Below are 16,858 nucleotides of genomic sequence, written 5' to 3'. Positions count from 1 at the left end.
TGTCTGTACTGTGTGTGTGTGTGTGTGTGTGTGTGTGTGTGTGTGTGTGTGTACTGTGTGTGTGTGTATGTACTGTGTGTATGAACTGTGTGTGTGTGTGTGTGTGTGTGTGTGTGTGTGTGTGTATGTACTGTGTATGTACTGTGTGTGTGTGTGTGTATGTACTGTGTGTGTGTGTGTGTGTGTGTACTGTGTGTGTGTGTGTGTGTGTGTGTGTACTGTGTGTGTGTGTGTGTGTGTGTGTGTGTGTGTGTGTATGTACTGTGTGTGTGTGTGTGTGTGTGTGTGTGTGTGTGTATGTACTGTGTGTGTGTGTGTACCTCTGTGTAATAAACATCCTGCATTCCAGAGTCCTCCTTCATGGCGGCCTCCTCGTCGATGTTCAGAGTGACCTTCTTAAAGGCCGACAAGCCGCAGGAGAACAGCTCTGCCAATCAATCACAACACACACAGAGCTGTAGTCCAGACACACACACACACACACACTCACAGAGCTGTAGTCCAGACACACACACACACTCAATCACAACACACACAGAGCTGTAGTCCACACACACACACTCAATCACAACACACACAGAGCTGTAGTCCACACACACACACTCAATCACAACACACACAGAGCTGTAGTCCACACACACACACTCAATCACAACACACACAGAGCTGTAGTCCACACACACACATACACACATGGTACAAACACACACACAACACACACACACACAGACACACACACACGCACACACTCTCACTCAATCACAACAAACACAGAGCTTTAGTCCAGACACACACACACACACATAAAAAGACTCTCTCTCTCACACACACACACTCTCACCCAATCACAACAGAGAGCTGTTCACTAGTTCACATTCCTGAATTTACATAAAGACATAAAAGCATAATAGAAAAGCATGTTTGGCGAGGTCTCTGGCCATGGTCCTGAAGGGCTTCGCGGAATCGTGCCGGAGTCGACTGCGCAGGCAGGAGTCGGGCAGGATTACGCCATACACCCCAAAAATTGCATTTGAAGATGAAGGACCCTATGGCCAGAACCACGCTGAGCAAATTCAATGGGAGTGCGCGAGGTGCGCTTCCTCAGATCAGAGATTTGATCTGATATACGAGTGATAGGCGTCGGAGGACCACCGGCCGAGAGTTTTGAGGGCTTGATCGGACAGACCGTTATTTGCCGCAGTGGTGGCTGCACCAATCCTAAAGAATAAGTTGAGTAACGGTCTGCTGGGATTCCGACTTGCGTTAGAACAGCTTTGAGCTGCATTTGAAAACAGAAGCAAGTGACGGAGCGTCCGTCATCTGTATCAAATGGGGGATCTAATGGGGATGCGATAGAGGAACGACTTGAATTAAGACAGCCAGGGGCGCCTGTCGTCTATGGCAGATGGAGGTCTAAGATGATGCAAATGCCAATCTATGAGTTGACATGCAAAACAGCAAACTTGTTTGGCAAGATCCCTAACCAGGGTGAAGGAGTGCTTAGCGGATTGGTCAGACCACCAACCGCGGTGGTGGCTGTAACAATCCTGAAGTAATGGGAAGCTTGAGAGCTAACTTAACAGGCATGCACTTGCACACATACTGTAACATGCACTTAACATGACATGCAGGGCAATGAGCTAGCAGTTGCAGAGCTCGGGGTCAGTACAGGGGAGTACAGCTTGCAGTTGCAGAGCTCGGGGTCAGTGCAGGGGAGTACAGCTTGCAGTTGCAGAGCTCGGGGTCAGTGCAGGGGAGTACAGCTTGCAGTTGCAGAGCTCGGGGTCAGTGCAGTGGAGTACAGCTTGCAGTAGCAGAGCTCGGGACCAGTGCAGTGGGAATAGAGGACTGATGTAGTTCCTGATGCTCATGGCATGTGATTCGAAGATTTGTGAGTGATTCATAAAGTTAACATTCCAAATTACGATCTACAATTCTGCTGTTTGGCAAGATCCCTAGCCAGGGTCATGGAGTGCTTTGCAGGGATCTTGCAGGAGTGTACTGCGCTGGCAGGAATCAAGCAGGATCCATGTCATGTTATCACCCCAAAATATGCAACCCAATTGAAAAGACCCTGGCTAGGACCGTGTAGCTATAGATAAGGTGATATGAAAGGTATCTAAGGCGCCTAGAGTATTCTGCTACTCGGGTAGTTATTTGCCTGAATGAAACCTAAACGGTCTGTGCCAATACCAATATGCGTTGGTAGATATCCGAGTTGCCCTTAAAACCAATGAGGGTTACATGTGCAAAAAATGTCAAATATATGCTATAAGGGGATCTTAGACATTACATAGCATACACATGGTCTGAATATAAGGATAGTTACTGAAAGGTGAAAAATGGGTGTTACAGGTTTCTACTTTGCTGTATTAAGTTTGTAGAGAACACTGAGCTACCTAGCAATATGGTAGCCAATCTAGAGAGTAAATATGAACCTGTAGCAAACACTTAATAGAGGCAGTTTGCATTCAAGAGTATGAGAAGAAATTTAGAGAATGAGAGCAAGCGGCTAGGCTGGAGTAGGTTAGGCATTGACACGTAGATTAGTACAAGTGAAGAGCCTGAAGAGCCATCTTGAAGCGAAAACTGATTAATGGATGTTAAGAAACCCATGCTTGGCAGAGTCTATGGCTCAGCCAAATTGCTCTGGGGGGATCGTGCAGGAGTCACTGTGCAGGCAGGAGTCAGCAGGATCCGTGTATACAGCCCAAAGATAAGGGCAACTAAGGCACCTTAAAAAATGAAGCAAAAGGGTTTGTAAAGAGCAAACATGAAGAGCGGAAAGAGAAGATTGACCTGGGTGTGATCTGGAAAACATTGTTAGAAGGATGCGGTGACCAGTGTTTCCCACAGAATTGAATTCCAATTGTGGTGGTTGGTTTGCAGAATTAACTTGAATGGAACAGTTTATCAAATTAGCACAGCGTGGTTATGATGCTAACCAGATTTAAGCACAATTTAATACAACCTGTAAAATCATTGTGTGGTGGTCAATGTTGATATTGTGGTAGGCCGCTACAAATAAGTCAATGTATGGGAAACACTGGGTGACCCCATGGGTGGTGGCACCAATCCAGGGAAAGAGGGGTGAGGGAGAACCAGGGACGCGGCCCCTGGCTGGGGAAGAGACACGGGCACGAACGCGGTTCACGCCGGTGGGAGATGATGGGGAAAGGGAAAAGGTAGCGACGCGGTCGCTACAGGGAAGGGGGAGGAGGTTGCACAGCACCCTGGGTCTGCAAAGAGAAGAGGCTTGATTAGCTGGAATAGAGAAAAGAGAACGCAGTAGTGGAAGGCAAGGTAGAGGGCTGCACGCGGGCACCCATAACTTGCTGGGTTGACAAAGCATGTTGCATGGACAAAGGGAGAGATGCCGGAGGAACGGAGCTCCACACTACGGCGCAGGTGCTTGGCTGATTGGCTAGCAGGAGGGAAAGAAAAAAGGATTGAGCTCAACACTCTGGCTGAGGACAAGTTTCAGGAGAAAATCGGGAAAGTGTTGGCCTTGATTTGAAATTGTTTAAGAATGTATGTTTCATTTTAGCCAACACCTGTCAAGCAATTCAAAATGAGCAAATTACATTTAGCCACAAAGTACAATGGAGACGATAGTAGTCTAGTAGTTGTAGGCTGTTGCTTACAACATGCTTTGATGATACAGGCCTTACACCCCAGGATAGTGCATATAATTACATAGAGTTGTGATAATTGAGTTTGAGTAATCCAGGGATAGCAATAGCACCAATTTAGCAATATGAGGTGCTATGGAAACCAGGATGTAATTAAAATACTGTAGCTAACAGCAAGAAAAGTGGTGAGCAGCACATTATCAGAGAGGATTCCAAGGAACAGCAGAGCTACACGCTGGTGTAGGTGCTTCCATGGTCAGCTAGGAGTGTAACAGAGCAAAGCTACACGCTGGTGTACCTGTGCTCCCATGGTAAGCTAGGGAAGGCTTTAATATGCTGGCACTCTCAACACAGAGGAAGGCGAAAAACTCCCAAACACTTTAAAGGAGAAAAAATTCCTTCCTTGCCCGCTTAGCAATGAGCGACAGAGCAACAGCTCCTGTGTATCAGCTGCCTTACGGCCAAAGCCGGCATTGAGGTGGGGGTAAAAGCGGCAAAACTGACCTCAACTCCGCATCTCACACACACTGGGACTCCATATTTGTGCATGTCTGGATCAGAATGATACCAGATTGATACAAGAATCTGGCCGAATGACAGTTCAGCTTGGTGTTCATTAAAGGTTAGCATCATGAACACCGCAGCGCAATGCGTTCAATACTAATGCATATTAAACTGTTCTTATCACGAATCAAATGCCGAGATAAGACTCTTTAAATAGGCAAAGTGGTAGCCGTCAGCAACATGTAGATGTGTTAGCTGTAGAACGCAGCTGAGTTTGTTAGCTGTTTGTTATGTAGGTCTACTACTGATCTTTAATGAGATAGAAACTCGTCACAGCAAGTGAGACTTTAAAGTTATTATTGAAATAATGTAGCAAGAATTAGCCTACAAACTAAGCTAGAACCCACTGCATAGCCCATCGTGACACACACTGACTAGGAGACTTTAGCTAACGTTATACAATTACCCTTGGCAAACGGCAGCAGTTTGTAGCCTAGTACCAACTTCATGTGTAGGCTAACCATTAGCCATCTGCAATGAGGGAAGCTAGTTGCTTGCTAAAACAAAGTGGCAAGAGATGTAACGTGTTAGAAGTTACAAGCTGGGACCCATGCAAATCACGGAATACAGGCACATTGGCTACTGAAGCAAATTTGAGTGACAAACAACTTAGGATAGACAACACGTTGGTTAACACAATTCCAAGCAAACTTTACCAAAGAACCACGAAGGACTGGAAGCCTGATTTATCAGAAATGTCACGTCTAGATATAACATGGCCGCTTGCAATGTTCAAGTGATTCACGGGATATTTAGCCTACACTGACTTCAGTTCACCCTATGCCTCTAGACAAGAACTCCGTGAGCCTGTAACTATTAATACGGCCAATGTGACCGAAAGTTGTTAGCTAAAAACAAGTAAGGCAAATAGCTAAACAAGTGCCTTCATCTAGTAGGCTATAGCCTACATGTTTGTGACATGTATCTCAACATTCAGCAGGAACGAGTGGGCTTTACAAACAGCTCTAATACAAAGCAACAAGATAAGAACTACCTCCCTGCAGTAGTTTCCCACGCAACCTAGACCATGAAAGTCTGTAACAGATAGTGGGCAGCAAGTTCTGCTTGAGACAGGCGAGCAAACAGGTAGTCACTGCGAGCGGAGTAACACCGATGCTGCAACTTCGGCAGGTAGACTGCGAATAAATAACCTGACTGATTGAAGAAGGAGGCGTGGCAAATTCCGTCACGCTCCTCCCGAACTTCCGTTTGTAAAACGCCATTAGTCCAAACACACACACTCTCACTCTCTCACACACACCTCCTAACAAGAAGGGTCAATGTCCTATGTCTGTGCTGTCTGTGCTGCAATACTTCTAAAAGTACACACCCACCCACCCAACCACACACACACACACACACACACACACACACACACACACACACACAGACAACCACTTCTCCCTCAGTCTGCATCTGATCCACAAAAATTGTGTATGTGCGTGGGCGTGTGTGTGTGTGTGTGCGAGTGTGAGATGATGAGTGTGTGTGGAGCATGTGTGTGTCAACCAGTGTTGGGCAAGTTACTTCAAAATCGTAATGTACTATGCATTACTTATTACTGTCATTTAAAAGTAATCTGTTACATTATAATATTACTGTCTCTGAATTGTAAGGCATTACACTACTATTGCATTACTTTTAAGTTACTTTCACCAAAATATCTAGAAATATGGATTTGCCATTCTAAATGCAGTTTATTACGCTCAATGCAGCTTGCTCTTCCAATGGAGGGAGATGTGGTATAGCATAATGACTGAGCTAGGCTTAAGGCAACAGTAGAATGCAATAGGTGCAGTGCTCATAATGCAATACAAGGAACAATCATAGTCAGAATGTTAAAAACTGACAAAAGGTCAAAGTCTGGTAAATTGTGATAGAAATACTGTAACTTTAAGGCCTAGGCCTACTCATTAAAATCAATAGAGAGCCTACTATATTGTAAATCAAAGCTTAAAGGAACCGTATGTAAGATTGTGGCCAAAACGGGTACTACAATCACTTTCAAATTACTGTAGAGCGGTGTATCCCCTTCCCCTCCCCTCTGACTGGCAGAGTTGGCAACCGGATGACGAAACACTACTGACTTTGTGATTAGTAGATAGGTGGAGGGTGGCGCATTAGGCCAAAACACAACATGACAACATCAACATCAGTTGAGGGCTGCAACTTCACTTTTTAAATGACAATATCCTGGCCAGACTACTGTTGTCAGTGATATAAGTATTTGAAATGAACATGATTTCGTAATGTCTAGTGACATATCAGGGCAATTTTATGATTAATTGAAATACAATTTTTACATACGGTTCCTTTAATAAAGACATGTCAAGATGGTGGCCTGCTGGCCATTTCAGTGCCCTAAGTGAGTGGCTTTTAATGGGAGTGACATTTAAATGATAACTCAAACACCTAAAGTAAAATAAAAGGCCTATTATTTACAGACCATTACTGTGTATTTTGAAACATTAATTTCTGAAGAAATGCTGTTTTACTTATAAATGGTGCACTGTCACTTTAAGAGCATTGATCTTTACGTTGTCATAATGCCCTTTTGCCAGCTCTTGTTTACAAGTCTTATTTGTTTGAGTTACATTGATAGCACAATATTAACAATAATATGCACAATGTTAAGTTGTTTTAAGCAACCTTCATTGCTTTGGAAATGGAAGTATGCAATGACATGTTGCTTCACATTTCGTTTTGCGAATACAAGTAAATTACGAGCCTGGTATCCACCTAGCTATCTGAATGGAATGCGTTTCAGTCGACTCAGCATATCATGTGCTTCATGTAGCCTAAATGCTTGGAAAACGAATGATTGAAGACCCACCAATTCTAGTACTACGTGGTGATTGAGAACCCAAAAGGTATCAAACTTGCATGTAACATCGTGTTAGTGCATTTTGACATTGTAAACGTTATTGATGAAGAGTGAAACGCAGTTTGCAGTAAAGCTACTATTCATTGGTTACATTTGGGTGCCCCCTCTGTCCTTTGGTGCCCAACGCAAAGTGCGTGATGCGCGTGGTGGGAGCGGTGGCACTGCCAGGCTACACAATCTTTTTCTGCATTTCTATCCATTTATTCTCTTCAATTTAAGTTCACAGCACAAAGCTGACATGCACAACAGCATAGTTTGTGTTTTATCAAGAATCAAAAAGATTAGCGTGGCACTACTTTAGATGTTTCATTAATTTACTTGTGCTATTTCGCGAGCTGAGAGATCTTTCGGTTTCGCACACAAAGTGCACTAACTATTATGTTCTTCATAGCCTTGTCTCTGACAAGCTGAAAATAATGAGCGTAGGCTTATGTCCATCCCGCAAATAGAGTCCGCCTGCGAGTCTGCTGCAGCCACAGTCATATTCAACCAGTATAGTAGTAGTAGGAGATAACGTTCTACTATTTTGCGCGGATTTTTTCTCCTCTGTTGTTCTCGCGTGGTGTTTGCGAATATGTATCAAAACAAAACAAGCGCTTAATTTTGGGTTAAACTGCATTGTAACGCGCGTTACTGAAGTTTGTACCGAGTAAATATTACCCAATATTTTCTTTGTAATGCCTTACATTACCGCGTTACCGCAAACAGCAATATATTACAGTAATTACATTACTTTTGTAACGCATTACTCCCAACACTGGTACTACGTGGTGATTGAGAGAACCCAAAAGGTATCAAACTTGCATGTAACATCGTGTTAGTGCATTTTGATATTGTAAACGTTATTGATGAAGAGTGAAACGCAGTTTGCAGTAAAGCTACTATTCATTGGTTACATTTGGGTGCCCCCTCTGTCCTTCGGTGCCCAACGCAAAGTGCGTGATGCGCGTGGTGGGAGCGGTGGCACTGCCAGGCTACACAATCTTTTTCTGCATTTCTATCCCTTTATTCTCTTCAATTTAAGTTCACAGCACAAAGCTGACATGCACAACAGCATAGTTTGTGTTTTATCAAGAATCAAAAAGATTAGCTTGGCACTACTTTAGATGTTTACTTGTGCTATTTCGCGAGCTGAGAGATCTTTCGGTTTCGCACATAAAGTGCACTAACTATTATGTTCTTCATAGCCTTGTCTCTGACAAGCTGAAAATAATGAGCGTAGGCTTATGTCCATCCCGCAAATAGAGTCCGCCTGCGAGTCTGCTGCAGCCACAGTCATATTCAACCAGTATCAGGAGATAACGTTCTAATATTTTGCGCGGATTTTTTCTCCTCTGTTGTTCTCGCGTGGTGTTTGCGAATATGTATCAAAACAAAACAAGCGCTTAATTTTGGGTTAAACTGCATTGTAACGCGCGTTACTGAAGTTTGTACCGAGTAAATATTACCCGATTTTTTTTTTGTAATGCCTTACATTACCGCGTTACCGCAAACAGCAATATATTACAGTAATTACATTACTTTTGTAACGCATTACTCCCAACACTGGTGGACAGACAGTACCAAACATGGAGGGGGTGAAGAGGCAGACAGACTATGCAGAGAAGTCTATCTCTCCTCTTCCCTTAAGTGAGGCATTGAACAGTTCAATGGCCCTGGGGACAAATGACTTTCTCAGTCTGTCAGTTGTGCAAGGCAGTGAGCGAAGTCTCCAGCTGATCAGGCTCTTCTGCTTAACAATAGTGCTGTGGAGTGGGTGACACTCATTGTCCAAGATGTTGATCAGTTTGTTCAGGGTCCTTTTGTCAGATAGTGAAGTGATGCACTCCAGTTCAGCTCCCACTACAGAGCCAGCTTTCCTTACCAGCCTGTCAATTCGCCCAGCATCCTTGTCAATTCGCCCAGCATCCTTCTTCCTTGTGCTTCCTCCCCAGCATACTACTGCATAGAAGAGGACGCTGGCAATAACAGACTGGTAGAACATCCTGAGGAGCTTGCTGCACACATTGAAGGACCGCAGCCTCCTCAGGAAGTACAGCCTGCTCTGCCCTTTCTTGTAGAGTGCATCAGTGTTGGCTGACCAGTCCACTGGTGTCAACACACACTCCTTTCTCTCTCTTGGCACACTTGGATGGCAATAAATCATATTGCTTGTTGTCTGTAACATATTCTGCTGCCAAAATATGACTCATACACACAAACATACACACACAACAGTGTTCTCTGGTTCTACACACACACAAACAATGTAATGAGTGTGTGTTTCCATGTTTCTCTGTGTGTGGGTGTGTGTGTGTGTGTGTGTGCATGTGTGTGTGTGTGTGTGTCTGTGTATCTCCTTTCAAGGAACATAGATGTCACCTAACCGAGGCTAGTTCCTGACGAACCAGAGATCCAGGAAGCAGAGATAAGGTCATACACAGATCTCTGCCATCCTAACAGTCACCCAGGTATACAGGGCACACAAGGCCAAATAGAGAGGGTGTCTGTACCAAGACTGTCAACTCTTACTCGACCCACTAGGGGAATTATTCGTAGCAATCTTATTACGATAAAAACTTCTTCGGTTAAGCAAATTCCTCCAAAAACGCAACTCACACTTGCTCTACTTAATATTCGATCACTGTCAAATAAAACTGCCTTGGTTAATGAAATTATTACTGACAATCATATAGATGTTATGTGCCTTACTGAAACCTGGCTTAAACCAGATGAATACCTTCCATTAAATGAGTCTACACCTCCCTCACATTTGAATTATCATGTACCACGCCACACTGGCAGGGGAGGTGGAGTAGCTACAATCTATCAATCTAGTCTTTTCACATCTCCCAAGCTGACACACAAGTTTAAATCTTTTGAAGTTCTAGTCCTCAATTTTCTTACCGCCAGACTGGAAAACTAATCAGCATGTAACTGTGGTCACATTGTACAGACCCCCTGGCCCCTACACTGAATTCTTAGAGGAATTTTCTGATTTCCTTTCCACTTTAACTATCCAAACAGAAAACAATACTTATATTGGGTAATTTTAATATTCATATGGATAATGTGAACGATTGTCTCACAATTGCATTTCAATCCCTAATTGACCATGTCGGGTTCTGCCAAAATGTTAATTCACCCACGCACCGATATAACCATACTATTGATCTAGTCTTGTCATACGGCATAAACATAGAGCAGTTAACAATCTTACCACAACACCCGACCTTAACTGACCACCATCTAATTACTTTTACAATGACATTACAATATCAGATTTGATAGGCATTAAAGACTAAGCACTCGCTTGGTTTAGATCATACCTTTCTAACCGCAGACAATTTGTACAGGTTCACAATAAACCATCTACCCAGACTATGGTAAAATATGGGGTGCCTCAAGGCTCAGTACTAGGGCCCCTGTTATTTTCTCTCTATATGCTTCCTCTAGGCTCAGAAATTAGGAAACATGGCATTAAATTTCATTCTTATGCAGACGATACACAACTATACCTTTCCATAAAACCTGATGAATTAACTCCGTTAACCAAACTTGACACATGTATAAGAGACATAAAGACATGGATGACAAATAATTTCCTGCTTTTGAACTCCGATAAAACAGAAGTCATGGTTTTAGGTCCTAAAAAGACGAGGGATATCCTATCCTCATCACAGGCTACATTTACTGATCTTCGACTATCCTCATCCACAAGTGTTAAAAATCTAGGAGTTACAATTGACCAAGACCTATCACTAAGTATCACATAAAACAGATTACCAAAACTTCATTTTATCACTTAAGGAACATTTCAAAGATAAGGAAGTCTTTATCCTTACCAGGTGCTGAGAAATTAATCCATGCTTTTGTCACCTCAAGGATTGATTATTGCAATGCTCTATACGCTGGCTGCAATAACACCTGTCTAAAGAGCTTACAGCTTATACAAAATGCAGCTGCTCGCACACTCACTAGAACTAAAAAATATGAACATACTGTATTTCCCCTATCCTGGCATCTCTACACTGGCTGCCTTGACTTCAAAATATTACTTCTAACATACAAAGCCATTAATGGCCATGCACCAGAATATATTAAAGATCTCCTAGTCCCATATAACCCACCCAGACCGCTACGATCACAGAATACTGGCCTTCTTGTAATTCCAAGAATCTCAAAAACCACAGTAGGAGGCAGAGCTTTCAGCTATCGCGCACCCCTCCTCTGGAATAATCTCCCTTCCTCAATTCGACTAGCAGACACCCTCCCTATTTTAAGTCTAGACTTAAAACATACCTCTTTACTGCCTCCCATAGTTAGTTATGCTGCGGTGTGGAACTACACCCACCTCAGGGATTCTTGGAATGGACCACCCTGCTGAGTCCTCGTGTGACTGGCACCCCAGTCGCGCGTGCGATGGTGGTCACTGACCATACCTGCGCTGGTGTCGACTACCCCTCACCATGCCTTAGTTATGCTGCCATAGCATAGTGCTGTCATGGACTTTTCATGTGTCACGCCGTACAACCCCCCCTCTCCTCTCTCCCCTTCTCTCTCTCTCTCTCAACTCTCCCTCTCTTGCCTATTCTCACTATGATATACTGTAACAATATATAGTACCACTGATTACTTATTGACATTAACCATTTTAATTTTCAGTAATACTAACCCACTCTACATCTCTCTTTCTTCCCCCTTACTGTACCTCACTTGTGATGTATATCATCACCAGTCATCAACCATCCGTGTGTTGGCCCTCCTCTCACCCATCTCACCTGAAGTCCCATCCTCGACTGCCCTATTACTGTCCCCCTATCTGGACTCCTGGCCCGTACAGCCTAGCGACCCTCCACCTGCCTATGACAATTCTGCCCGGATTCCTGGCCCGTCTGCCGACCCACCACTTGCCCCATGACAACTCTCTTTCCTGGACAATTCCAACGCTGGACTATTTGAACTAAATCATGATTAATGCTTTATCATACCGGATACGTAATCATCCCACCTCTTGTAACTTTCACCTCAGGTGCTTTTAACACCATGTCCTATTCTCCACACCTGACTATCATATGCATACAGACCTTACTGTCCTGTACTGACCCTAGGCAGATGGGTCAGGCCCTTGAGTCGTGGATCTGCTCGAGGTTTCTTCCTATATGTATCTCCAATTCTAGGGAGTTTTTCCTCGCCCCTGTTACCCATGGGCCTTCCTTCTTTCTTTTCTTTTATTCCTTTCTTTCCTTTTTTTCTCTGATTGCGTATGTGTATAAGTGTGTGTGAGTGTGTGTGTTTTAATGTGTACGGTATCTAAGAGATCCTCAGACTATCAAATCTACCGTTCCTGAGCAAAGTACTTGAAAAAGTCGTTTGTAATCAGTTAAATACCTTCCTCAACGAAAACAGTATCCTTGAAAAATTCCAATCAGGTTTTAAATCAAATCACAGCACAGAAACGGCTCTAGTAAAAATAGTCAATGATCTTAGACTGGCTACTGACTCAAACAAAGTCTCAATCCTTATTCTTCTGGATTTGAGTGCGGCATTTGACACCATTGCTCATAGCATCCTAATTCACCGCCTTGCGAAGTGGGTGGGTCTCTCTGATAATGCTCTAAACTGGTTTCAAACCTACATTACTGGCAGAGATTTTTATATCAGTCTAGGAGATCATGTGTCTAAAAAACATGACTTGCCTTTTGGTGTGGCCCAGGGGAGCTGCCTTAGTCCCCTGCTCTTTTCCCTATATATGCTTCCGTTGGGAAACGTCATAAGTCAGCATAATGTAAACTTTCATAGCTACGCAGATGATACCCAATTGTATATTTCTGTGGAGCCAACTAACCCAGATGGCCTTTGCTCCCTCACTGCATGCCTAACCTCCATTAATCAGTGGATGAGCAAACATTTTTTGAAACTAAATGATGATAAAACAGAGGTACTTTTAGTTGGACCAAAACTAAAGCGAGACATTGTTCTTAGTAATCTGTGGAACTTGGCGCACCAGGTCAAACCAAAAGACTCGGTGTCATCTTAGATGCAGAGTTAAGTTTTAAGCCCCATATCAGTAAAGTTACTCAGACAGCCTATTTCCACCTGAGAAACATTGCCAAAGTGTGGCCCTTTTTAACTCAACAAGATGCAGAAAAACTAATTCATGCCTTTATCACTAGCAGGTTAGACTACTGCAATGCACTTTTCACTGGTCTTTCCAAAAACATCTAAAGAAATTGGCACTCATACAGAACTCTGCGGCTAGACTTTTAACTAAGAGAACACATCACCCCTGTGTTGGCTGAACTGCACTGACTCCCTATTTCCTATAGAATTGATTTTAAGGTTATGTTAATTACTTACAAAGCTCTGAATGGCATAGCACCTTCATATATCTCTGAGCTTATATATCTTATCAACCACAAAGGAAACTTAGATGATCCAATTCTAATCTTTTAATCGTACCCAAAGTGCTCCACAAGCAAAGTGGAGAAGCTGCTTTTATCCATTATGCCCCCAAACTATGGAACACCCTGCCTCTGTACATCAAGCAGGCGAGTTCAGTAAATATTTTTAAAAAATATCTGAAAACATACCTGTACAGGAAAGCTTTTAGTTAACTCATCTTATCCTGTAGACTACTTTTTCAGATTATTCTACATCTGCTGCCATTGGAGGGCGCAGCCAGCCAGAAGCAGATGGGCTCCCCCTATTAAGTCAGGTTCTGCTTCCTGGAATATGGGGGTTTTTCCTTGCCACAGTTGCCATATGGCATGCTCGTGCTTGTGCTTGTGCTTGTGCTTGTGCTCGTGCTTGTGCTTGTGGGGGGTAGAGGGTTAAGGCTGCCAGTCTTATGACATGTTCTCTCTATATTTCTGATATGTTGCTGATTGGATCATAAACAGCCACAGCAATGAAGAAAAGTGATTGATAATTATTGTGTTACATGCTTCAAATGTAAAGCACTTTGAGCTGCATTCTGTGTATGAAAGGTGCTATACAAATAAAGCTTATTATTATTATTATTATACAGACTGCTAGGCATAATAGGGGCTGCTTATTGGCCTAAAGGTTTGCATAGAGTAGTAGTAGCCTAAGAAAGCAGGTCACACCTTCTGTGTGTGGGATGATGCCAGTTGAGCCTGTCCTAACTGTAACACACACACACTCACACACACACCCACACACATATGTCACACATACACATGTGTGTGTGTGTGTGTGTGTGTGTGATGGTGTGCGTGTGTGTGTGTGTGTGTGTGATGGTGTGCGTGTGTGTGTGTGATGGTCTTAGACAGGTGTGTGTGATGGCGCGCGCGTGTGTGTGTGTGTGATGGTGTGTATAGGGGTGTGGGAGGTGTGTTGTTTTACCTGTTTCCGCATGAAGAGGTGTTCCTCTTCATGCAAAAAGTTAAAACACACACACACACACACACACACACACACAACACACAACACACAACACACACACATACACAAACACACACAAAACACACACACACACACGGTTGGTAAATGTGCTGTGTATGCACATATGTGAGTGTCTGTAATACAGATGGACTGCAGTATAAGTATTTATACTTTTTTGATCCCGTGAGGGAAATTTGGTCTCTGCATTTAACCCAATCCGTGAATTAGTGAAACACACTCAGCACACAGTGAACACACAGTGAGGTGAAGCACACACTAATCCCGGCGCAGTGAGCTGCCTGCAACAACAGCGGCGCTCGGGGAGCAGTGAGGGGTTAGGTGCCTTGCTCAAGGGCACTTCAGCCGTGTCTACTGGTCGGTGTTCGAACCGGCAACCCTCCGGTTACAAGTCCGAAGCACTAACCAGTAGGCCACGGCTGCACATCATCTGTTAAAAATGAATTTATGCGAATTATGTTTGACTGTTAGTACATGTGTGTGTGTGTGTGTGTGTGTGTGTGACTTACTTTTCCTGTGTAGGTACTCCGCCACCAGTGCAGCCACATGAACATAACACATCGCCGCCTGCAAACACACACACACACACACACACAGTTTACTTTATTTGTGTCCACAATTCAGAATAAATATTACATCACCTATACATATACACACACCTCGTTCTTCTCCAAATACACACAACACCTCCTTCTCCAAATACACACAACACCTCCTCCTCTAAATACACACAACACCTCCTTCTCCAAATACACACAACACCTCCTTCTCCAAATACACACAACACCTCCTTCTCCAAATACACACAACACTTCCTCCTCTAAATACACACAACACCTCCTCCTCTAAATACACACAACACCTCCTCCTCTAAATACACACAACACCTCCTCATCTAAATACACACAACACCTCCTCCTCCAAATACACACAACACCTCCTTCTCCAAATACACACAACACCTCCTTCTCCAAATACACACAACACCTCCTTCTCCAAATACACAACACCTCCTCCTCCAAATACACAACACCAAGTTAGCTGCTATATGTCTGTTGGTGTGAGCACGCTAAAGTTAGCTGCTATATGTCTGCTGGTGTGAGCACGCTAAAGTTAGCTGCTATATGTCTGCTGGTGTGAGCACGCTAAAGTTAGCTGTTATATCTGTGTTGGTGTGAGCACGCTAAAGTTAGCTGCTATATGTCTGTTGGTGTGAGCACGCTAAAGTTAGCTGCTATATGTCTGTTGGTGTGAGCATGCTAAAGTTAGCTGCTATATGTCTGCTGGTGTGAGCACGCTAAAGTTAGCTGCTATATGTCTGCTGGTGTGAGCACGCTAAAGTTAGCTGCTATATGTCTGCTGGTTAGCTGCTATATGTCTGTTGGTGTGAGCACGCAAAAGTTAGCTGTGGCATCTTAGCATCCAAGGCTTTGGGACACGTATTCAGATAGGTGTCAACACCGCAAAAACTGCTTATCTAACAAGTGTTATTTTTAGTATATTTTTAGTTTGACTTAATTTAAGAGTTTGACTTGTTTCAAGGCATCTTATCAAGACAACTTTGCTTATAAACAATACCAAATAGACTTTTTGTATCTTAATATAAGATTAATAACACTTGATTAGATAAGCAGTTTTTGCAGTGAAGGTGTTTGGGCACATATTCTTCATACAGGTGTCAAGGTGTTCACATATTCAGACCGGTGTCAATCTGTTTGGGCTGCTGCACTGTTTAGCTGCTATATCTGTGTTGGTGTCAGCACGCACGCTAAAGTTAGCTGCTATATGTCTGTTGGTGTGAGCACGCTAAAGTTAGCTGGTATATCTGTGTTGGTGTGAGCACGCTAAAGTTAGCTGCTTTATGTCTGTTGGTTTGAGCACGCTAAAGTTAGCTGCTATATGTCTGTTGGTGTGAGCACGCTAAAGTTAGCTGCTATATCTGTGTTGGTGTGAGCACGCTAAAGTTAGCTGCTATATGTCTGTTGGTGTGAGCACACTAAAGTTAGCTGCTATATGTCTGTTGGTGTGAGCACGCTAAAGTTAGCTGCTATATCTGTGTTGGTGTGAGCACGCTAAAGTTAGCTGCTATATCTGTGTTGGTGTGAGCACGCTAAAGTTAGCTGCTATATGTCTGCTGGTGTGAGCACGCTAAAGTTAGCTGCTATATGTCTGTTGGTGTGAGCACGCTAAAGTTAGCTGCTATATGTCTGTTGGTGTGAGCATGCTAAAGTTAGCTGCTATATGTCTGCTGGTGTGAGCACGCTAAAGTTAGCTGTTATATGTCTGCTGGTGTGAGCACGCTAAAGTTAGCTGCTATATGTCTGCTGGTTAGCTGCTATATGTCTGTTGGTGTGAGCACGCAAAAGTTAGCTGT

The 16,858-nt window shown here is 43.4% G+C and overlaps 1 protein-coding gene across 3 annotated transcripts in view; it reads right to left on the bottom strand.

Moving 5' to 3' along the window:
- dock11 (dedicator of cytokinesis 11) overlaps positions 1 to 16,858 on the bottom strand; it is a 206,160-nt gene that overhangs the window by 59,404 nt on the left and 129,898 nt on the right. For all 3 annotated transcript variants that reach the window (XR_012987525.1, XM_076288467.1, XM_076288468.1), the window contains 2 exons: positions 14,994 to 15,051; positions 321 to 427 (listed from right to left, as the gene is read on the bottom strand). Coding sequence is in view for 2 of the 3 variants with exons in the window: in XM_076288467.1 (XP_076144582.1) it covers positions 321 to 427; positions 14,994 to 15,051 (165 nt within the window). In the remaining variant the exon portion in view is untranslated. The remainder of the gene's footprint in view (positions 1 to 320; positions 428 to 14,993; positions 15,052 to 16,858) is intronic.

The sequence above is a fragment of the Alosa pseudoharengus genome, unplaced genomic scaffold (assembly GCF_046254945.1).
Source record: "Alosa pseudoharengus isolate Yale_2024_CS ecotype anadromous, Long Island Sound unplaced genomic scaffold, YU_APseudo_1.1 YU_APseudo_1.1_scf_17, whole genome shotgun sequence".
Taxonomy (NCBI): Eukaryota; Metazoa; Chordata; class Actinopteri; order Clupeiformes; family Clupeidae; genus Alosa; species Alosa pseudoharengus.
This window is presented reverse-complemented; position numbering and strand designations above follow the sequence as displayed.